Below are 21,352 nucleotides of genomic sequence, written 5' to 3' on the forward strand. Positions count from 1 at the left end.
TGTCTAGTGCGATTACCATAGGCAGCACCGAAAGCGATCGGTAGTTCGTCTTTGTTTCCTTTAATAGATTGGTTCCGTCCTTTGTTTGGGAGAATGACAGCACCATGGCCATGAGGATTGGATTGAAAGAGGAAGTAGGCAGCAATGGACAGAAGACTGTCATGTGAGACAGGGTTTCCTAATTTTGCGTCTGCTCTTCGAAGAGTACAACGGCCCGTCTGAGGCTGCAACCGTCTATAACGAGGTGAGGCCTGTCTCGACCAACGACATGAAAATCAAGTTTAGGGAACGGTGTCCTAGCACTAGTATCAATAAGAAACCAGAAATATACATTCAGGACATACACACTCACATCTATGGCCTCACGACCAGGGAGATATCCAATCATTATCAAAATTAAGAACGTCCAACTTCAACCCCGTAAAGATTGACCGCAGACAATCCATTACCCCGTCTACCGAATAACGGATCCCCCAATTGCTCCGCAAACATACCACACCTAACCAAAATCCCCCGCACTCATCAAAATATTTCTCCAACTCCCTGTTCTCCAACCCAACAAATCGAGCGCAACAGCAAGCCGACATTTCTGTCGCTATACCGCGCCAAATCCATAACCAGAACAATAATTTCATCTAACAGCTTCGCATAACTTCCCAGAAGACACCGCGCCTCCATAATCTCCCGTTCATACGGCAGATACGGAGCCTCGCTCACACAATTCTAAAAGACACCAAACAGAACAGCTCCATACGGAAACTTATACCCAGCGATCCTTCTTGACGACGACAAGAGTGTTTGAAAACAGGGCTCCGCCGTCCGAGGCCTCCCCTTGAAATTGTCCGTGAAATAAGACTCCGCCACAGCGCGAGCCAGAACAGGGCATCGTTTCGCAACATTCCTCCTCAAGATGTCCTCTCCAGAATGGTCTTTCGGTATTCCAGAAAACCCCTGATGCGCAAGATTTGAAATCTCATTTTCAAAATCCCTCGTACATCAGTACAGCATGTGCTGATCGACCCCATAACACGATAGTCATCCATAAGTAACTTCTCCTCTCCCTCTATATCGCTTACAGATTTCACAACAGGAAAGCGAAGCTAAAATCCATACCCAAATTGGTCCCCCCCAACACCCACTGATACAACCACACATCAATATATTCGCCATGCAACTATGTCACTTGGTGATTTGGAGATTATAATTCGGCGCTGTATTCACACGATAGAAATCCTAGCACAAATGCGCTCGACATTGGCGGGCGAAGGCATGGCCTTGTCGTTCGCGGAAAGGAAGGGCGCAGGGTCAGCTTATCTTGAATTCATTAAAGAAAGTTGCATTGCCGGGGTGGTGGTAGTGGTTTTTGAGAATATGTGGGTTTCATGGGCAGATGAAGAGATAGACTTGGACGTAGGGCATACTGGAGATAGAGCAAAGACAAGTAATAAGAAATAGATCGACATTTAGCATTGCGGTGGATACTTTTATCTGATATAAGCAAACGTCCGCGCTCGGTTCGGAATTGACACCCCCGTCAAATGATAGTAACTGACATGTCAGGTATAGCGTCCTGATTGATCTGACTTGCCTTGCACTGCAGAAGTCCCACACGAATATGGTAACTCGGGAAATCACTCACAGGGCTTTAAGAGCCAGCATCGGCACCCAGTGCTCGTCAGAATCTTCCTCAACCGCATCAGTCTCTGGTATTATTCAAACGGGTGGTTGTCTGGGAATATCTGGGAAGAAGAACAAACCTGTGATATGGGATTCTCCAGGACGATTCAATACCCCTGTGCAAAATTATATTGAGCATTGTGGAAGGTGATCGGATTTAGTTTCCCTTCATAGTACGCAAATAGGCGTGGACCAAACAAGCCACTTTTCGCATTTGAGCTCGAGTGGCCCACTATGACGAGCCATGCACTTTGGTCATATGCCTCCATTCTCACGACCTCGCGGTTCCAATCACGGCTATCGTTTTGAATGATGCACGGGGCGTCAAGCCAGATGGAGTAAATGTGGCGGCGTCGGGTGAGCGAGATAGCCTCTTGCAGCGTCGACAAAATGAGCTCCCATTCATTTTGCCGGGTGTGGATGTCGAAGTTCCGCTGTGGGGTCAGCAGGTTCCCCTGCGTTTTTCAGCATTACGACGCAGCAGTGTATGGGTTCCAGTCTCACATGATGTAGGTTCGTGCAAATCATTTTGTGCGAGTCGGAAGATCCGAAACTAATTACCCGCCGCGGAAGGTCATCAGAAGACTTTTGCGGCATTCTCGATGCCCTTTTATGCATGCCTGCAGCTAACGTGTATCTAGGCGACCGTTTCTTCCATGATTAACCCGTCTGACAGGTGAGTGCCGGTTCCTAGTTGTGGCAACGGAGTTTGATTTCCTGGAAGATTCAGCATTGGACTGATTAAAGCCAATAAAGCAGAAGCTACTTATAGAAGTGCCTTTCTGAGTAAATACATCACAAATCAGGTCCGGTAGGCTAGTAGATCGATATTCATTCCTCACAACCAAGTATAGTCCCCGTTGGGAACATGTAATCACGTGCAGCGCCGTTGCAAGATAATGATATCTCTCAGTTATCCAGCTAGCAACTGTCAAGACAACATGACAAATTTGACATCGGACTCGGAGTTCCTGAGGTCGTCGAAGAGCATAGGAACTCTGTCAAAGGACTTGGACACAGCCCTAGGTTGTAGATGGTAACAGACCGAGCATCTCCGCCATTGTTCCCTAGTATGGAAATAGGCCAGTTAATGAAGAGCCCAACTAATGTTATCAGGGCTGCAGATGCGAGACACACCATTCCTTCAAAATTAGTATCCTGTCCGGTAATGCATGTGCCGAGGCAGAGCAACTGTAGAAAGATGTGAAAGAGATAAAGAAGATAGGGATGGATAAACCAAGGGTAACCGGGGTTTGTCGACTGATTGATACTACCCGTCATATTGTGCCCGATTGCTAACCATAGCGAATTGGGCATCGTGGGAGGCCACTTGGTTCTCCACAATCATTACAAGTGTGCAATGGCTGACAATAGAGTTATCCATCATGAGACAAAGCAGTTTGCATAGACATGCTCGTAAGTCTGCTGCCGCATCACCACCGCTGCCCAAGATATCGTGCCAGGGGTTTGCACCTCCTACCTGGAATAGCAGCTACCCAATCCGATTTAGGAATTTATTTCTATAGAAAAGAGTGCCTACATAGTACTTACCTTGGAACCTGTTGCTGCCTAGGTTTCCTTGATTAGACCAGATTTGCCCATCACCAGTAGGGTACAGTGGTGAAGAATGTGGATAATCTCCCCGAGTACTATGTGCATAGACGCACTTTGAACTACGTGTTCGATGTGATTCCATGGATTTGCAAGTCCGGCTGTATATAGAACCCTTCGGCTTTAGTCGGAAGATGCCGATTATCTTTATCCGGTAACCCGCCTCACCCTTAGGATAGATTCTAGTACACTTCCATTAGGAGATGCATGGAATGTTTGGGGTTGAAGGTGCTTCTATCTTACAATGTCTCAGACATTGTATTCCTAAGCGCAATTCCATGGGAACTGGCGAGTCTATGGCCTGGGGCACTGTCGGAGATCTCCGCCTAACCCAGACAACGATGGCCTCAGCCCGAGGCGTCCGACACTACCTCATTGGCCCAACATTGTATGGTGACACGCTATAATCTGATGGTCGACCGCGGATGATGCTTGATGCTGCATTGGCATTCATCGGGCGAGTCCCCGTTGCTTGCCTACATACGTAGTACTTAGATGCTCTTGTGTCGGTTGAACCAGTGCAGTTCCAACTTCTTCTGCATGCAAGACGGGTAATTGCTGCCCCCTCATGATTGGATACTTCGGTGGGTCATTGAGATCAGGAGTGACCGTCTTTGTTGATCGTAGGCTGACTTGCCGTGCGGAGCCCAGCCAGCGATTGGCTGTACCATCGCAGTTATTTTCCCGAGCTGGAAAACAATCTCAATGGCGATTATAGAGTCGCGGCGATGACAAAGTCTGCGTACACATGCGACGTGCGCGGCATTCTCAGTAAGCAAGTTAGGATTGTCGTGTGGGGAAATCAGTTACCAAATATGTTCACCGAAAGGATACCTGTAGGACCGCATGCAACGTTGACATGGTCATATGAAACCAACTCAGGCTGATTGCATATCTTTCCAGTGCAGATCAGTCTGACTCTCGCACAGCTTACCTTCACCAGTGAACAGATCAATTCAAAGACTACTGCGTTTGCAGAAGGATGCGGAACCCTGCAGTACCCGGGTTAGGGCATCGGATTGGCTTCTTCAAGCGGAGTGTGCGGCATACAGAGGGCTATTGGACTGGTTGCGATGCTGACAGCAATCAAGCCAAATCATATGATAAGCGAGACGATTGAGAGAACTGGTTTTGATGGCCCGCGTGGCCGAGACGGAGATGATGCAGAGTGGGTCGTGAGGTGGTCAATGAGATTCGCCTATGGACTTCCTTCGCTGTGGTCTACCGATTTAGGGCGATGGAGAGCGGGGTCAGACAAGACTCCAGAGAAACATGGTTGCGAAAATACATCCCACGATCGAGTCTAGACTCCGTGCGCGTGGTTGGCGTGGGATGATAGACTTGTTTTCCTGACTCCACAGAAGGGAAGTGTTGATGTGAATGATAGTGTATTGATTGTCAAATGCCATACGATATTGACACACAACCCGTCATCAAAAGATAGCTCAGCCGGCGACGCATCTCGGCCACTAGGTGTGGCGTCGGGTTGCATCGGAAATCGGGATGTGAGGCCTGGCAGAGAGACGGAATAGCTGCATGGATGGCCGAGAATTAGCTTTGCAGCCAAGAAGCTAAGCACTGGACAGCCAGGGCTGACCCGATCTGGTTGCAAGTGCCGTCGGGAGGCACCCGGCAGCGACCGCACGGAGCATGACGTCGGGAATTGTACCATAGTACCATTTACTCTGTAAGAGTGGATGACGTTGGGTGGGTTGACATGCGAGCTGACCCTGCGTCATGGGGCCAGAAAGATCGCAGAGATGCTGGGGAGGACGCGGAGAAAGGACTGGGGAAGAGCCAGAGAACTGGAGAGACTAGCAGAGAGAGAACATAACTCCGTACACACCACGGAAGTAGTGGATGTGGAGGATGGCGGATGTGGCTTGACGTCACTGCTCACCGCCGGCGCTGGCTGGACGAGTACTACTCGTCCAGTACTCGTCCAGCTGCAAGGCTGCTTCCACTCTCTTCCTCGATGCATACGGACATCCAGCTGGGATCATTTCCGACATTTTGCCGGCTGAAGTGAAACCGACCTGGCAGCCACGCAATCAAAAACTTCATCTCTATCTCACACAGCATCCCGTCGGAGTCAACCCCGGGTGTTGCCGCAGTGGCCAATAACCCTTAACTCGGGTACTACTAGTACGTAGTGTGAGCCGGAGAATCAGGAGCCCCCGCCTCTGATTGGGACCCCAGACCTGGGCTGACGGGCCGGAACTATGACGCCAGCGCCGGGAGAAGATCTCTTCCGCCGAGTCCGACTGGATCTTATCAGGTTCTCTTAGCGAACAGCCTCTCGGGTTTCCGTATTGGGACAACCATCCTTGCCATCTGCACAGTACTAATGCAACTTCCTGGAAGCCCTCACGTCATGCTATGGATGACAGCCACGGACTTCACCAGAATGAAGGCCTCAGGAAGAACCATGTACCGGCAAAGGAGGCCATCCACGAGGGATCAGCGATCTATAAAGCGCTGGCAAATTCCACATCGGACTCAATCGTCACTCCAGCATCATCACCAACCCAATCATCCTCTCTTCTATTAGCCATTTGAGGTACTGATTGGTCTTCTATCATTCTATTCCATTCCCCACCCCCGCATGGCAGGATCCCCTTACTCGATCTAGTTTGTGTACCTGCTTATCACCATGACGGCCTCTGAGCCCAACCCCGAGAACGGCAACATTGCCAATCCCGACATGTTCGATGAGAAAGTTTCCGACAAAAAGTCCGGCAAGGCGGACCGCAGATCCGAATCGGAGGATCCCACTACCCAGCAGGCTGAGCATGCCTCCGACCCGACGTCCGGCAGTGATTCCGATAGTTCAAAGAAAGAGCGTCCCGATGGCAAGCGGGAGCTGAGCGAGGATGACTGCTACGACAAACTCGGCTTTTGCTTCCCGTGGTACAAAAAATGGACCATCCTTTCGGTGGTCTTCATGGTCCAGATGTCCATGAACTTCAACACCGGTGTGTACTCGGATGCCCTCACTGGTATCGAGAATGAGTTTGGTGTCAGCGCGCAAGCGGCCCGTGTCGGACAGATGATCTTCCTGGTCGCCTACGCATTCGGCTGTGAGCTGTGGGCCCCATGGAGTGAAGAATTTGGACGATGGCCGATCATGCAGCTCAGTCTATTCCTCGTCAACATCTGGCAGATTCCTTGCGCCCTCGCACCTAACTTTGGCACCATCGTGGTATGCCGCTTCTTAGGAGGTCTAAGCTCCGCTGGTGGCTCCGTCACCTTGGGTATGACGGCCGATATGTGGGAGATTGACGACCAAGGGTTCGCCGTTGCCTATGTCGTGCTCTCCTCGGTGGGTGGGTCCACCATTGGACCTGTCTTTGGTGGCTTCATCGGCCAGTATCTCTCGTGGCCCTGGGTGTTCTGGGTGCAGTTGATCGTGGGTGGCTTCACTCAGGCTCTCCACTTTTTCTTGGTTCCTGAGACGAGATCCTCCATCCTCATTGACCGCGAAGCCAAGCGTCGCCGCAAGTCCGGCGAAGACCCCAACATCTACGGCCCCAATGAATTGAAGGAGAACCGCTTGAGTGTCAAAGAGGTCTTGCGAATTTGGAAGCGTCCCTTTGAAATGTTTATCCGCGAGCCCATTGTGCTCTGCTTGTCTCTATTGTCTGGTTTCTCCGATGCCCTGATTTTCACCTTTACGGAATCCTTCACCCTTGTGTTCGACCAGTGGGGCTTCGATACTCTGACCAACGGCCTGGCATTTTGTGCTATTCTGCTCGGCTACATTATCGCCTACCTTATCTTCCTGCCGGATATCTGGCGACAGCGCAAGATCCGGAAGACGGAGGGCAATGCCGCCCGCTTTGCGGAGCGCCGCCTCCTCTTGCTCTTGTTCCTTGCACCCCTCGAGCCGATCGGTCTGCTGGGCTTCGCATGGACGTCCATCGGGCCCGCCTATGCACCGTGGATCGCCCCGTTGATCTTCGCTTGTCTGATTGCCATTGCCAACTACGCCATCTACATGGCCACGATCGACTACATGGTGGCTGCCTACGGTGTATACTCTGCCTCTGCGACCGGTGGCAACGGGTTCGCCCGTGACTTCCTGGCTGGTATTGCAACCATGTATGCCACCCCACTGTATGAGAACATCGGCGGCAAGTTTCACTTGGCGTGGGGTAGTACGCTGCTGGGATGTATTGCCGCCTTGGTGGCTATTCCGATCTACATTTTCTACTGGAAGGGACCGGAGATTCGACGACGCAGCAAGTTCGCCCAGACGCTGGCGGCCGATCGCGAGAAACATGCTGGCCGTCGGGCCAGTCGACTCCGCCGGGAGTCGCTGCCATATCCTGTTTAGCGTTTGGTCATCTGTGTGAGTGTATATATGATATCCCCTGAGGTACATGCATTTCTTCGAAACCTAGAATAGATTATACCCCAACTTCCAATGGATGTCATTATTCTCCCATATCAGTCATGCTGTAGTGACGTTGGTAATAAGATTTATATGTCCTGTCGAATGAATGCATTTAGAAGCACGTGCTCGTGCTGGTGTGATATCCCCGCAAATGACGACTTCTGGATTGGCTTGCGAAAGCCCGGATGAATATTTTCCCGCCATATTCGCATCCGTCCTGCAGGGATTGCGACATGGTGTTCCAATGGCCGGTATAGAATACGAAAGAATCCGTATATCTGCCATATAACGCACCATATTAGCATTTGACGTGATTGTGAATTATTAATTCTGACAAGCCCGGCATTAATAATGCTCATAGTTCCGGCTCGGAGACCCGAGCTGCGATACCGAGACGGCGGGCGGGGTCCTGATGCCCCTCTTCTCCACGCCTTCTTATACCCGCCAGGTCCGCACTTCTCCTGATCATCTATCAGTCAAACACAATCATCATGTCTGCCCCCAAGATCATCCTCTACACCAACCGCATCTGCCCCTGGGCACATCGCGCCCACATTGTCCTCGCGGAGCTCGGTCTCCCCTTCGAGGAAGTCACCATTGACCTGGACACTCCGCGCGAGCCATGGTATCTGGAAGTTAACCCGGTACGTTCCTTGTTCTTCCAAACTCAGCTCTCATCAACAAGCTAACGAATTCCTGTTTCAGCGCGGTCTCGTCCCCTCCCTCTCCTACAATGGCGAAATCATCACCGAATCCGCCATCGTCTCTCAATTCCTCGCCGACGCCCACCCCTCCCACCTCGTGCCCCCCTCCAACACCCCCGAAGGCGCCCTGCAGCGCGCCCGCATCGCCTTCTTCGCCGACACTTACGCCAGCAAAGTCGCGCCCCACTACAACACCGCCCTGCGTGGTGCCACCGCTGAGGATCGCAAGGCCGCGGGCGAGGCTTTCGTCGCGGCCATCAAGAAGGAGATCGAGCCGCTGCTGTACCCGGGCTTGGAGGGAAAGACACACGGGCCGTTCTTCGGGGGTAGTGACAAGCTGACCTTGGTGGAGGTGCTGTTTGGGTCGTTTTTGATCCGTCTGCACGCGTTCGCGAAGCCGGAGTATGATTTGTTGGATGCGGGTCTGTTGGAGTCGTTGGCCGAGCTGAAGAACTTTAGTCGCTGGGCTGAGGCGACGAAGGATCATCCTAGTGTGAAGGCTATTTTCCCTGAGAAGGTCGCTGCGGAGAGAACGAAGGCTAAGTTGGCTTCTGTGAGGAAGTAGTGGATTTATCTTCTAGTGGTTGAATGTATATCTTCGTTCATGTTTCAGCTTACGTTTCTGGGAGATTAGGATGTAGATGGACTATCCAAGATCAAATACTGGCATCTGGTTCATGCATTGGGGTATATGAAGATTAATGGACAGTTCGATGTGCACACAGATCAGGTGATCAAGATTGTCTTCCCGGTGATCGCTCCATCATCTCTTTGCTATCACCAACACTCATAATCCGGCCATGTCGTTCCTTTAATCAGCCCATTCAGTCCATCTATGCTAATCATACATCAATTTTTCGTTGAGAGCATATCGTATGTCCACACCGTGGGTAACCCCACCCCACAATCAAAGCAGTCAGATGAACCCCTTTGCTCTCACTTACTCTCACTTTGCAACCACCATCCACCATCCACACACAATCCACAAAGAGACCACCCCGAGCAAAATAAATGCCATGACATCAGCCGATCCTAGCATCAAGGTGGTAGCCACATACCGACCGTCAGCACCTCCCAGGATCCCCATCCACAAGACGAAGAATCCCACTTCCCAAATCTTCAGACGCAGTTTTGATTGCTTGGCAGCTTCCGTTCTCGATCTAGCAGTCGTACCCCAAGAGTCGTGAAGGATCGTCAGAAAGCTCCAGACCTGGATGGCAGGCAACGGGATATGATAGAACAAATTGGCAGGCAGACTCCACATCCACTTCTTTGCCGTTGGTCGATAGGGGTTACGAAGTGCGAGATAAGGATCGTCAGGACCAGTCGGTAGAAATAATCCTGCACGGAAAAGGATCGGAGGGGCAGCATCCGGAAACGAGGTACAAGACGACGGTGGCTGGCATGGCGAAGGCTGCAAACTGTCTCCGGAGGGCAGCGAAGAACAGAATGGGAGACTGCATCAGGTAGACGCCTGGTCGGTGGAAGCTTTCGACGTGTACTGCTCGAGCCCAGCGAACCTGCGGGGTCAACATGGTTCTATACGGTTCTGACTGACATACCTGTTGCAGCAACCATCTTCTAAATGTTGTAGGGGTCTCAGTGGCAGTCATCACGTCGGATGCAAAGACTACCTTCCACCCTTTCAACAAAAGGCGTGCCGTCAGGTGACGATCCTCATTCACCACCTAACGGGTCAGTATGGATGAGGACTGGGAAAGTACACTAACCATCCAATGTCCAAGCACACTCTGCTTGTACCAGCCGAGCAACTCTCCACTGACAGCGGAAAACCGAAAGGCAGCAGATGGTCCACTTTGGTAATCATTTGCGGCTGCGGCACCGGTGAATGACCGTGCCAGATACAGTTCGTTGAGGTAGACAGCATTTCCAAGTTGGGTTATAACCGTTTCGTCTCGATTATGGATGGTTAGTGCCGTGCTGGCACCCCCAATGCATGGATCTGCGGCACATGTTGCCATGGTGCGTGTCAGAGTGTCAGGCATCACCATGGAGTCCGAGTCCGACGTCCACAGAAATTCGATATCGAGGATGTCTGAAAGAACCAAGGAAATGATAAAGGAGGTAAACATAACACCTTTCTTGGTGCATGTGTGGCTGGCTTACACAGAGCCTGGTGACTGCTCCATCGCCGACCAGTTTTATGCTGTTCCTCTCCAGCGCTGCCTTCACAATGGAACAGCATTGGGCGATTATTTCTGCATCTGGTGTCTGGATCGACCGTACTCGGTCCATCTGCATGGCTATCTCTGCCAAAGGTATATCCAGATGCATCATGGCGGACCTTTCCGGGTACAGCGGTTGCAACAGAGCAGCCAAGGAAGTTTAAAGTTTGTCGAGTCAAGGACACCAATATCTGGCCAGAGTGAACGCCACTGTGCGGCTTCAAGGGCTTGGGAATGTAGTACATGATGCAAGGAACTGTGAAATGGCCCGATCGAGCATACGACAGTCAGATACAGGCCCCGTTTCTCTCATATACTCAGACATCCTGGGGTGAAGTATAAATCCGACCACGAAGCCCTCCATGGCAATGCAAACCGCTGCTGCCGGCATGGCTATGACTATCCTCGCTTTGGCGCTGGAACATGGCATCTTAGGGAGCACTCATTCTAGTGCTGATGCCAATACGTCCGGCCATCCAGTTATGTTGCTCGCCTGTTGTTGTATTTGGTGTTGCGTGAACATTGCCGTAATGAGGCGCTGCTTAGTGAGATGATCTTCACGCCGAGATCTGATACGCGGCCTGATAAGGGTGCTAGGGTGCAGATCATGCATTCCGGTTATGTAGCAGCCAGCAAGGCTGTCGCATAAGCACTATGAACCGTGTCCTCTACATCTCGATGCTGTGAGCAATACTCACAGCCGGCAGATCGAGTCTGTGTCCTAGTATAGACCCTGCTGTCTAAGTACATGCGTTTGTCGCAAAGGATCTATACTATGCTAGCGAGCGGCGACAATCGGAGTGGATTAGCAACAAGACAAAGTGTTGTGATGGCTGATACACGATACTGCGTCATTGATCGATCGCACTGGCCCACATATGTTCATCTAGGCCGACATCAGCTGGGCTGGAGACCCATTCAGGCAATCACAACCCCGCAAGAACGGGAGATGTGCCCTTGTTACCCAGAATGCACAGCATGTTCGATGGCAGTGTGATTATTTACTGCCTAGTCTTATCTCATCGTGGGGTAGAGGTGCGGTAGGGAATTTGGTGTGTTCCCGCTTGAATGGTCACTGGATGCTTCCATGCCACTAAGACGCCCAAAATGGACAACAAATGCAATGTTCTGGCTGCAGGATCCGCCGTACTATCCGTTACTGGTAGGATTCCGTCGCTAACCCTGCAGTTCGGGATTTGATCCAGAGGCAACTCCTTGGACTGCACTAAACTCTGTCGATCCCACAGGCATGCCGGGCGCTCATGGATCCCGGTCCGCAGCGATTCCGTTGTTCTGGCCGCGCAATTCTGATGCCACTTGACCATTCCTCTTTCTCACCTTCTCAGACCCCTCGTTATGGCATTAACAGCACCAGCCACCGGCCGAGAACATTGGCTGGATGGCCTTCGTGGCATTGCAGCCGCCATCGTGGCCTGGTTTCACTTCACTGTGTGTGAGATGGGACCCCCTTACCGGTCCTTTTGGTCCACTCCTGCCGAAGACAATCGACGCTGGTTCCAGCTGCCACCCTTTCGCCTGCTCTTCGCAGGTCAGGCCATGGTCCTGATCTTCTTTGTCATATCTGGATATGCCGTGTCGATCTCCATCGTCCGACTCCGCGAGGAAGCCCCCACCCACTTCTATCGAAAACTGACCTACTCCGTTTTGCGCCGCGGGTTTCGGCTTTATATTCCCGTCCTGGTCTTATGCCTTCTCTCCCATGCGGCTCTTTACACTGGGCTCATGGACTGGACCCCCGGTAACCCGAAGGAGGGATGCCCTGGAGCGGAGCCTTGATCAGCACTGGGGGCTCATCTCCGCTGTCTGACCATGACCTTTCTGGCGGCCCTCGATCTTAGTGGGCCCTTTTACGTGACGGGGTATAACCTTCATCTATGGACGATCTCGCATGAGTTCCGATGCTCGCTGGGGATCTACTTCGTGATCCTTGGCCTCGCGTCCGTCAAGGATCAGGTGCGGCTGGTGAGACGCAGACTTTCAATGCCAAATCCAGAATCCAGAATCCTCTCTTGCTATGGAAATCCAGGGAAAATGGAATGGTATATTGTAATGGGGGATAGTAAAGTGTCTAGGTCTCCTCCGTGGGAAATATTCTCTCCATAAGTGTCTCTCTATCTTATCTGCGAGGAGATATGTATCATCCAAGGATAGAATGGTGTCATGTTGGTTCTGACAATGGCAAGCTGCTCTGCTCTAGATGATGCACTCTTCATGGTAACTTCTCAGGCTGATCATGTATTGTGGTACAAAGAAGTGACCATAACAATAGAAAAAGAAAATAAAAAAAGGATGAAGTGGAGATGGCTTGACTCAACGGAAGCGGGCGGTAGCCAGGAAGGGGTAGCGCCCCCAATGGGCTTGGGAGCCCGCACCTGCTCTGTCCGTGGGGAATTGGGGGTGACTGTGCCATTCTAGTGCTGGATTTCGATCCCAAGATAGCCATCGTGTGTCATCTAGTGCCGATGATTATTCGGTTGACATTCAATCGGAATCCTGCCCGTCATATGGATGACCCTGCCCCGAGGATCCCGCGCATGGATAGCCACCAACTCTGACTCATCAGAACCCAGTTCCTTGTCCGCGGGGGTAGGAAATTTGAGTAGATACGGTCGAAACCCATCTTGGAGGTGATTGTGCAGCACGTGGAAGAATGGCTTGTACAGGGTAATGGCAGCTAACGCTAGTGAACAGCTTGTTTGTTCGAGTCGGGGGAGCATATCATGGAGGAGGTACGTGGTGATGCGCTGGTCCGGGGAGGCGCTGCTGGCGGTCCATAGTACCCAGATAACGGTTTCCTCGTATGGACTGAACACAGCTGGATCATTAAAGTCGAGTCCGGCCATGATGCGGAGCACGAGGTAGGCCCAGGGGTTGATGGGCCGGTCGGGTTCTGCTGGGCTACCAGATTGGGGGATGGCCTCATCACATAGCAACAGCCGAGCGGCAGCATAGTAAAGGCAGCTCACGGCGATAGAAGAGGTCTTGAAGTACAAGGGCGGCATGGTTGCATCCAGCACGGCATTGGCAGGATGGTCCTGTGGATATTGGATGGCGTCGACAGCGGCTTCTAGAGGCATTGAGTCGCGCCAGGCATCGAGTAATCGTCCAAGGCTCTGAACAGTATGCTGCACGTCTTGTATAGAGAGAAAGTTCTCAGGGTTGGTATCATCATCCTGACGGACCATCTCGGGAAAGTTGGCCCCATACCAATCTCGAGCCCGCTGCATAACCCTATCCATCTCCTCCTGACCCATGCAGTACACCAGGTTTAACCGGGCATGGATGGCACATGCATCGCAGTACAATCCGTATGCAGTACCTTTCCGATCTGCAAAGGCCTGCGCCACTGTCCGAACGGGATAAAATTTCTTTTCCAGCTCCAACATTCGGAATGGGAGCTTGTGAGCTTCCCAGTAAGCGTGTAGTTCCGCCCACCCGCAGAGCAGCGATCGACCAGCAGCATTCAGGGAGATCTCTTGAAAATGAGAGGTCACAATGGCTTGAGCACCTTTGTAATGGGTATACTGTCCGCGTGGGGAGCCCGATCTGCGCTCAAACAGACAGCAGAGAGTTACTGCCACGAGCCGCTCCTCGGGCTGGCAGCCGACATTCTCACCATGCAACATTTGGATGGCTGTATTGTATAATTGGACCCCGCTCGCAAGATGGTCGTCACTGTAGGATGCCTTTTTGAGGAATGTCCTGCCTCCTTCCTCCCAGACCTGGTCGTGCGAATGAGCTAGGTCTGAGGCCGCCAGAGCCAGTAAAGCATTGCGAACCAGGGGCTGGGCTCTGAACTTTTCAACGCTAGGCACTATCGCTGCAGGCAGCCGCGTCTTCAGACAACTCGTATAATGTGCCAGATGGATGCTTTCCTTTGGTTCGACCATGCCACGGTCATTGGCGAAGGAAGAGCCCGTCGAAGAGATGGCGCTCGTTTGATCCACTACCGGGCTTCCTATCACCTCGTCGCTAGTCAGATCGCCAGATTCGCAACAGACCTCGCTTATTGATCGGCCTGGGCCTGAAGATTGCCCATTGTTGCCGGCATCGCCGCTACTGCGCGGCGACTCTTTCCGCTTGGCTGATGCTGATTGCTTCGGTACCCCTTGGTTTTTCGGGGTAGCAGTACGGAACGAATATCGCGGCGTGTACCCTTCACATTGGAGGTTCTTCCGCACGCAGCGAAGACACTGTGGTCTGGTCTCATCGCACTGTCTTGGTTAGAGAAAGAATTCTACAGTGAGAGGTCAATACCTTATGATGACGAGCACGACAGGTATAGCAACCGGTTCTTGTTCGGACAATAGGTGTTTTTCTGGCGCGTGGTGGCGCGGGTGGGTACATGATGAGTGAAGTTGGAGCGAACAGGCCGCGGGAACATCCAGGGGAAGAAGAGCGTTCTAGTTCCCCGCTAAGGATTAGTCGATGAGCTAGCAATACCCGTAAACCCGTGCCATTTTATACACTTATTGCGATGATCAATTAGGCAACAGCCAGACTACATTGACAATTGAATGACCGATGGAGGTACTCTTCATCTTCTGAGGAGACTAGACGAAATTGATTCGGAAATCATACCCATGGCGCACCTTACTGTGTCAGCCTAGCAATCCGCCCAACCAGCACATACCCCACACTATATAAACATGGGACATCGGAATTTATTCATTTCAAATAGCGAGGTAACAAATTTCTTTCTTTTTTTTTTTATATCTTCCGGCATTTCATTCTTCCAAAAAGAGCTATTCAATGCTACTAACTATTCCAAAATCCACCGATGCCATCTAATCAGCGATGAATGCACATAAATTACAGCACATTGACGGCGAAGCTATGTATCAACCATTAAGCCCTAGCAGTGTTGTGATAGCTCTGACAGCGATGCAATACTTCTACATACAAATATTAGATCCTTGCTATTGAGTATCTGTGGACAAAATGTATATAATAAAATACTGAGGTATTCTCGCCGACACCAAATCTAGCCCATTAAGTCCCCCTTCCTTGCCCGCTGGAAGAGAAGACTTCGTGATAATACCCAGACGCAATAAGAACGGCATGAGCGGTACACCCTAGACGAGGACTGGGATATCCAACGATCGAGCTAAGAGAACACGCAAATACTCAGATCCATTCTACCCTGACAACACGAATATTACATCAATTATATAATTGCGCGACACTATACAAAACCACTATAGAGAAATACATACAACCACCCTCCCCTAAAACCCACACTAAATACCCACCTAAGAAATAACCGTCCCATTCCCTCCCAAAGTCTCACACTTCCCAGGCAAGGTAATCACCGCCCCCTCCCCCCTCGCCGCATCGGTATGATTATACGTCGGATTCAACGCCATAATCTGTCCCACCGTGGTCCCCGACTTCTCCGCTAAATCCTTATACGTCCCGTAGGTAAACAATAACGGCTCAACCGTACACCGACTGGGACTACACTGCGGCACTTTCAGAAAGTTATCCACTTGCACAGGTGTATCGGGGTCTGTGACGCCGCCTTGCGCGGTGGCGGATAGGGCTTCAACCGTGATGTTGAGCTTGAGGGCGATGTAGCGGATCGTGTCGCCCTCCAGGGTGTAATAGGCGTGAGGACCGCCGGCGACACAGTCGGAGTAAGTGTTTGTTGGGTTGGGGAGGATTAGGCAGGTGGAGTTGTCGGGGGTGCAGGTTTCAGGGGGAATGAGGAGTTCTTCGCCGGTGAGGAGGGGGAGCATGGCGTCGGCCATGCGGTTGAGGCGTGCGATGTCGCAGATGCCGCGGGAGACGGTGTGGGAGATGCTGGTCATGGTGTCGTTGGGTTGCACGGTATAGAGGCCGACGGTGCTGTTGAGGGTGCGGTCACAGGTTGGGGCGGCTGCTGCGAGGGCAGCGAGGGATAGAATGGAGATGGGTCGGAAGTACATGATGGCTGAAATTGAAAGAGTGACGGGGGTATGCTAAGCGAGCGACTTTTGAGGTTGATGAAGATGGTGGATATGAAATTGGGAGATTGCCGTTTTATAGGCAACCTGGATTCCATCTTTTCCATGGTCTGTTGCGCGAGTCTGTAATCAACGGGCAATTCGCAATCCGACCCGTCAAGCAGCGATCATGACGAGTACAGTGCACTTGGTGTCACAGATATGGAGTACCTCATACGCGTCAGCTTGGACAAACTCCAGTGGACCTATCAGGGAGACAGCATAGGGCCTGCGGGCTCGGAGATAGCCCAGGGACGCCCCGCAAGGGACGAAGATCCCATCCCGTACCGGATACTGCCGCAGTCTGGTACAGCTTGCAATAGCAACTTGCATACTGGTTGCTGCAGAGATGTACCAGTAGAGATAGTGGATCATGGGGTCGACCCGTAGGAAGTCTGGTGTATGCTGATCTGCAGATACTGACGGGATCATAAACTTCTGGTTACGCAGGAAGCAGGAAGATTGTGAGGATGGTTATCTCCGAACTTTCCAGGCAGCCATAATGTGTACTCTAGTCCTCATCTATATTGTTATTCCCCTGGTCTAAGGCATCCACCCCATTCCAACCAGCCGCGAAGACTAGAGCAGGTTGTTCAACAAACCCCTGATCATTACTGAGGTAATCCGCCCCGTGCCAAACCAGGTTGGAACGAGAACAGGACCTCTTTTACTCGACTCTCGCGATATAGCAATCGATCCCTGTCGAATCAGATGTCCCAAATCTGACTAGCTCCTGGTCTCTTCCATCCCATATCAACCAACTACCAGTATCGGAACTATACAGCATTGAATGCCATGATGCTCATCACAGCGGCCCACTGAACTCTTCCTATTCAAAGTCTTCTCGCATAAGCCGGTAAGCAAGCGAGAGATTCCCCACGTTTTCTGCAAAGATCGCCCCGCTGCAGTTGATGGTATTCCGCCGCACCTGGTTGGCGCTAATCCTTCAATCCGAAGCTCGGGTCACGGCTCGCAAACGCCCCCCGAAAACGGTAAACTCCGAGCAGACACCTGGATCGGCATCCCGTAGTGCAGCAGAAGCAGCTAATTTTTAAGCTCTATTTCATGACAGTTGGTCTTGTAGAATATCCATTGGCCGGATGGTGTAGTTGGTTATCACATTTCGTTTACATTTACCCAATAAATGTTGTACCGAAAAGGTCCAGGGATCGAGCCCCTGTCTGGTCATATTTTTGTTTTTGAGCAGCTGCCCCAAAGCTGTTGAGTTGTGTATCTAGGACGATTTGAGTGTGCAATCGTATTTAAATGGGGGGGTTTTTTTTTTTAGTAAAAGAATAAAAAAAAGATCTCGTCTTGGTGTTTCGAATTTTGAATATCCACCTCATGTTTGGGGGCGACCGTCGCTAAATGCATAACGGGCGTTCATTCAGTGGGTAAGAGGTAAGCAGATGTAGTTGGCCTCTGTCCACGGATGGCATTGTTGTTTTCGACAGAAGGATATCATCACGATAATTGTCAAGAATTAGTCCTCTCAAAGAAGTCCCCCCGTAACGAGACATATATTTGATGACTTTTGCAGCCAACGCAACAGCCCTGGTCAACTAGCGTCTGTTATACAGCCTGCCACTGACAAAACTCGTCCAACATCGTGGTCTATCTTTCAAAAAGGCATCGGAGCACGTAACTCAGCCTGCCCTAATCACTGGTGGCGATTCCATCTTTGGCACTCGGTTCTCATCTCATTTTACTGTCGGAAATTGATCCAGTCTGTATTCTAGCTTTAGGAAGCATACACATCAACGTGTCTTTCAGCATGACAATGTGCTGACGGAGTACTGCACTAGCCTGATAGACATATATATATTTAGAACCAATAAGGTTCTGACCAGGAACCCCTGCGTTTGCCGCGACCAGCACAGACCATCTGCATATCTCTAATACCTTGAATTCTTCAAGTCTGAGGCGGCGGCTGCAGCTGCAGCTACATTCCTCCAACATACCCTCGAGTGTCCTCGAGCGGCCATCGGAGACTTTGGGGCAAAGTTCCTCCGATGCTGATTAATCTCGGCTGGCGTGGGGTCCAACTGCCGAACTAACAGTGGGGATAGCCTCATCTCCACCACTCACAGCCCGGATCCAACCCCACGAACCTTGGAATCACGACCACCCACGAGTCAGGCCACGGCTGCAGCCACCCTCAGCCACCAAGTCGGAGACTTCGCCCGAAGCGGCAAAGACGTTCCTAGTCGGCGACTGGCGATCAAACCATCTCAATATCAGTGATCTCCACCCTGGATTTCAAAGCAGCTTCCACTGGTTTCGTCGGGTTCGATCCGGTATAAATGCCACCCTGCGCATCCTCAACTTCACTACCATCTGTACACCCATACCACTGCATACACCCCATCATGACCGTCACCAACCTCGTCAACACCCCCGCCCCGGGCATCTCCTACTTCACCCCGGCTCAAGATCCCCCCGCGGGCACGGCCGCGAACCCGCAAACCAGCGGCAAGCCGGTCCCGAAACTCTTCCACCCTCTGACCATCCGCGGCGTCACCTTTCAAAACCGTCTCGGCGTGAGTCCCCCTTCTTCCTTCCCTCTAGCAATACCACCATACTGATGATCTCAGCTCGCCCCCCTCTGCCAATACAGTGCCCAGGATGGCCACATGACCCCCTACCACATCGCCCACCTGGGCGGCATCGCCCAACGCGGCCCCGGCCTGATGATCATCGAAGCCACCGCCGTGCAGCCGGAGGGCCGCATCACCCCGCAGGACGTGGGTCTGTGGCAGGACTCACAGATCGCTCCGATGCGCCAGGTGGTCGAATTCGCCCACTCCCAGAATCAGAAGATTGGCGTGCAACTCGCTCACGCCGGCCGCAAGGCTAGCACCGTTGCCCCGTGGATCTCGGGTACCGCGATGGCCACGGAGGATCTGGACGGCTGGCCGGATCGGGTTCTCGGCCCTAGCGATATTCCGTTCGCTGATACGTTCCCGAAGCCGAAGGCTATGACTGCGGCCGATATCGCTCAGTTCAAGGCCGATTGGGCGGCTGCTGTGAAGCGGGCTCTTGCGGTGGGGGTGGATTTTATTGAGATTCATGGTGCTCATGGATATTTGATTTCGTCGTTCTTGTCGCCCGCCGCGAATAACCGGACTGATGAGTACGGTGGTTCGTTTGAGAACCGGATTCGTTTGCCGCTTGAGATCGCCCAGATCACCCGTGACGTTGCGGGCCCTGACGTCCCCGTCTTCCTCCGGGTCTCGGCCTCCGACTGGCTCGAGGAGACTCTCCCCGAGCAGAGCTGGAACCTGGAGAGCACGATCAAGTTCGCTCAGGAGCTCGCCAAGCAGGGCGCGATTGACTTGATCGATATCAGTACCGGTGGCGTGCACGCCGCGCAGAAGGTCAAGTCGGGACCTCTCTTCCAGGCCCCGTTCGCGGTGGCGGTGAAGCAGGCGGTTGGTGATAAGTTGCTGGTCTCGGCGGTGGGTGCCATCACGAATGGTCGTCAGGCGAATGATCTCCTCGAGAAGGAGGGATTGGATGTGGCGTTGGTGGGGAGAGGATTCCAGAAGGATCCGGGGTTGACGTGGACGTTTGCGCAGCATTTGGATGTGGAGATCTCCATGGCGAGTCAGATTCGCTGGGGATTTACTCGACGGGGCGGGCGCGAGTTCATTGATCCGAGTGTTTATAAGCCGTCGATTTTTGATGCGTAACTAGACTAGATAGACTCATAGATAGCTGTTGAGCGGCTAATGCTTAGATCCCACTGACCGATGGGTCGTTCTGACCCTGGTGTCAACATTCCATCCCTTATACATACGGAGTACAATACACATAACCATCCAATGCACCATTCCCGCAATTAACAATATAAAACATAGCCAGCACAATAAACCATATTTCACATCTATCAAAAAATACCTCCCCACCACACCTCGCTGCACACCCCACCCCCATTCATGCAAAAGAAATTAATTAAGTCCCGGCGTCTCCCCCACCCGAAACACAAACTTCACCGCACTCGCCTTCCCCTCCTTCAAATCCCTCATGGCGGCCTCCACGCCCACTAACCCCCCCTCACGAACCACAAACGGATGTCCCGAGAACACCCTCCCCTTCCCGCCCTCCTCCTCCCGCGCCAAGGCACGGCTAAACCAGCGACAAAACACAAAACACAGGTCTCGACAATCGACCCCGTTCTCATTGCCATGGGCCGCACTGACCCACGTAGTTGATGTGAGGATGGTGGATGGGTAGGGGTTCGGGGTAGGGATGGGGAGAACGGTATCTACCTTTCCTGTCCCATCATCAGTGATCACCTGCTTGATGGTGGAAATACTCGTCTCCGACACAATCGTATCCAGAACATTCCTCAATACCAGTCCCCCCTTTTCTTCAGAGGAGGATGGGGTAGAGGAAAGGATGGATTTAATTTCCTGGACGGTAGCATCGATACCATTACGGTAATCAACTACCCTATCGCCCTTAGTCTCATCCAGGAGACTCTCCACGTAGGGGGATCCCGCGCCGGGCGATGGCGATGATCGGGTGGATGTTACTCGCGCGGGCGAGTTTAATAGCGAAGGAGCCGACGGCGGTACTCCCGCCGTAGATGAGGAATGGAGTTGGGGTGGCGGTGGCAGATGGGGGAGACCAGGGGGTCGGGAGGGCGTGGCGGTAGTAGAGGGAGATGACGGCTGTTAGGGCCGCGAGGGGGATGGTTGAGGCTTCTATTGATTATTAGTACGGAGTATCGTAATCTTGGTCTGGATGATGCAGGGGGTATGTTGGGGG

At 52.1% G+C, this 21,352-nt stretch overlaps 9 protein-coding genes and 1 non-coding gene across 10 annotated transcripts; 7 read left to right on the forward strand and 3 right to left on the reverse strand.

Annotated features, from left to right (window-relative positions):
- Positions 1 to 1,784: 1,784 nt before the first annotated feature.
- On the reverse strand, positions 1,785 to 2,205 carry BO80DRAFT_450737 (uncharacterized protein; the record flags this gene model as incomplete). Its single annotated transcript, XM_025721835.1, has 2 exons — positions 1,785 to 2,132; positions 2,182 to 2,205. The coding sequence occupies 2 exons, from the start codon at positions 2,203 to 2,205 to the stop codon at positions 1,785 to 1,787; spliced, it is 372 nt and encodes a 123-aa protein (XP_025569175.1).
- A 3,528-nt stretch (positions 2,206 to 5,733) lies between these two features.
- Positions 5,734 to 7,718, forward strand: BO80DRAFT_430379 (MFS transporter). Its single transcript, XM_025720696.1, has one exon. The coding sequence runs from the start codon at positions 5,942 to 5,944 to the stop codon at positions 7,622 to 7,624; it is 1,683 nt and encodes a 560-aa protein (XP_025569176.1). The 5' UTR covers positions 5,734 to 5,941; the 3' UTR covers positions 7,625 to 7,718.
- Positions 7,719 to 8,175: 457 nt separating this feature from the next.
- BO80DRAFT_439873 (glutathione S-transferase family protein) lies at positions 8,176 to 8,953 on the forward strand (the record flags this gene model as incomplete). The annotated part of the gene is made up of 2 exons (XM_025721097.1): positions 8,176 to 8,328; positions 8,390 to 8,953. The coding sequence occupies 2 exons, from the start codon at positions 8,176 to 8,178 to the stop codon at positions 8,951 to 8,953; spliced, it is 717 nt and encodes a 238-aa protein (XP_025569177.1).
- A 2,797-nt stretch (positions 8,954 to 11,750) lies between these two features.
- Positions 11,751 to 12,563, forward strand: BO80DRAFT_292913 (acyltransferase family protein). Its single transcript, XM_025715023.1, has one exon. The coding sequence runs from the start codon at positions 11,931 to 11,933 to the stop codon at positions 12,369 to 12,371; it is 441 nt and encodes a 146-aa protein (XP_025569178.1). The 5' UTR covers positions 11,751 to 11,930; the 3' UTR covers positions 12,372 to 12,563.
- BO80DRAFT_450742 (uncharacterized protein) lies at positions 12,405 to 12,645 on the forward strand (the record flags this gene model as incomplete). The annotated part of the gene is made up of 2 exons (XM_025721836.1): positions 12,405 to 12,557; positions 12,622 to 12,645. 2 exons carry the CDS (start codon positions 12,405 to 12,407, stop codon positions 12,643 to 12,645), a joined length of 177 nt encoding a protein of 58 aa, XP_025569179.1.
- On the forward strand, positions 12,564 to 13,053 carry BO80DRAFT_292908 (uncharacterized protein). Its single transcript, XM_025715022.1, has one exon. It carries the CDS (start codon positions 12,756 to 12,758, stop codon positions 13,008 to 13,010), a length of 255 nt encoding a protein of 84 aa, XP_025569180.1. The 5' UTR covers positions 12,564 to 12,755; the 3' UTR covers positions 13,011 to 13,053.
- BO80DRAFT_506573 (Zn(II)2Cys6 transcription factor domain-containing protein) lies at positions 12,954 to 14,942 on the reverse strand (the record flags this gene model as incomplete). Its single annotated transcript, XM_025724553.1, has 2 exons — positions 12,954 to 14,809; positions 14,853 to 14,942. 2 exons carry the CDS (start codon positions 14,940 to 14,942, stop codon positions 13,049 to 13,051), a joined length of 1,851 nt encoding a protein of 616 aa, XP_025569181.1. The 3' UTR covers positions 12,954 to 13,048.
- A 905-nt stretch (positions 14,943 to 15,847) lies between these two features.
- Positions 15,848 to 16,522, reverse strand: BO80DRAFT_489211 (uncharacterized protein; the record flags this gene model as incomplete). Its single annotated transcript, XM_025723600.1, has 1 exon — positions 15,848 to 16,522. One exon carries the CDS (start codon positions 16,520 to 16,522, stop codon positions 15,848 to 15,850), a length of 675 nt encoding a protein of 224 aa, XP_025569182.1.
- Positions 16,523 to 17,673: 1,151 nt separating this feature from the next.
- BO80DRAFT_t308 lies at positions 17,674 to 17,767 on the forward strand. The gene has a single exon. It is a non-coding gene; the product is annotated as a tRNA-Val (tRNA).
- A 1,004-nt stretch (positions 17,768 to 18,771) lies between these two features.
- Positions 18,772 to 20,394, forward strand: BO80DRAFT_430383 (NADH:flavin oxidoreductase/NADH oxidase). Its single transcript, XM_025720697.1, has 2 exons — positions 18,772 to 19,119; positions 19,174 to 20,394. The coding sequence occupies exons 1-2, from the start codon at positions 18,949 to 18,951 to the stop codon at positions 20,269 to 20,271; spliced, it is 1,269 nt and encodes a 422-aa protein (XP_025569183.1). The 5' UTR covers positions 18,772 to 18,948; the 3' UTR covers positions 20,272 to 20,394.
- Positions 20,395 to 21,352: the final 958 nt, after the last annotated feature.

The sequence above is a fragment of the Aspergillus ibericus genome (assembly GCF_003184845.1).
Source record: "Aspergillus ibericus CBS 121593 unplaced genomic scaffold BO80scaffold_98, whole genome shotgun sequence".
NCBI classification, from domain to species: Eukaryota; Fungi; Ascomycota; class Eurotiomycetes; order Eurotiales; family Aspergillaceae; genus Aspergillus; species Aspergillus ibericus.

Excerpts from the sequence above, each read along its gene's own strand:
- BO80DRAFT_430379 (XM_025720696.1), top strand. The coding sequence starts at position 5,942 with ATGACGGCCTCTGAGCCCAACCCCGAGAACGGCAACATTGCCAATCCC.
- BO80DRAFT_292908 (XM_025715022.1), top strand. The coding sequence starts at position 12,756 with ATGTTGGTTCTGACAATGGCAAGCTGCTCTGCTCTAGATGATGCACTC.
- BO80DRAFT_292913 (XM_025715023.1), top strand. The coding sequence starts at position 11,931 with ATGGCATTAACAGCACCAGCCACCGGCCGAGAACATTGGCTGGATGGC.
- BO80DRAFT_430383 (XM_025720697.1), top strand. The coding sequence starts at position 18,949 with ATGACCGTCACCAACCTCGTCAACACCCCCGCCCCGGGCATCTCCTAC. Across the intron at positions 19,120-19,173 it reads CCTTTCAAAACCGTCTCGGC|CTCGCCCCCCTCTGCCAATA; the intron begins GTGAGTCCCCCT and ends TGATGATCTCAG.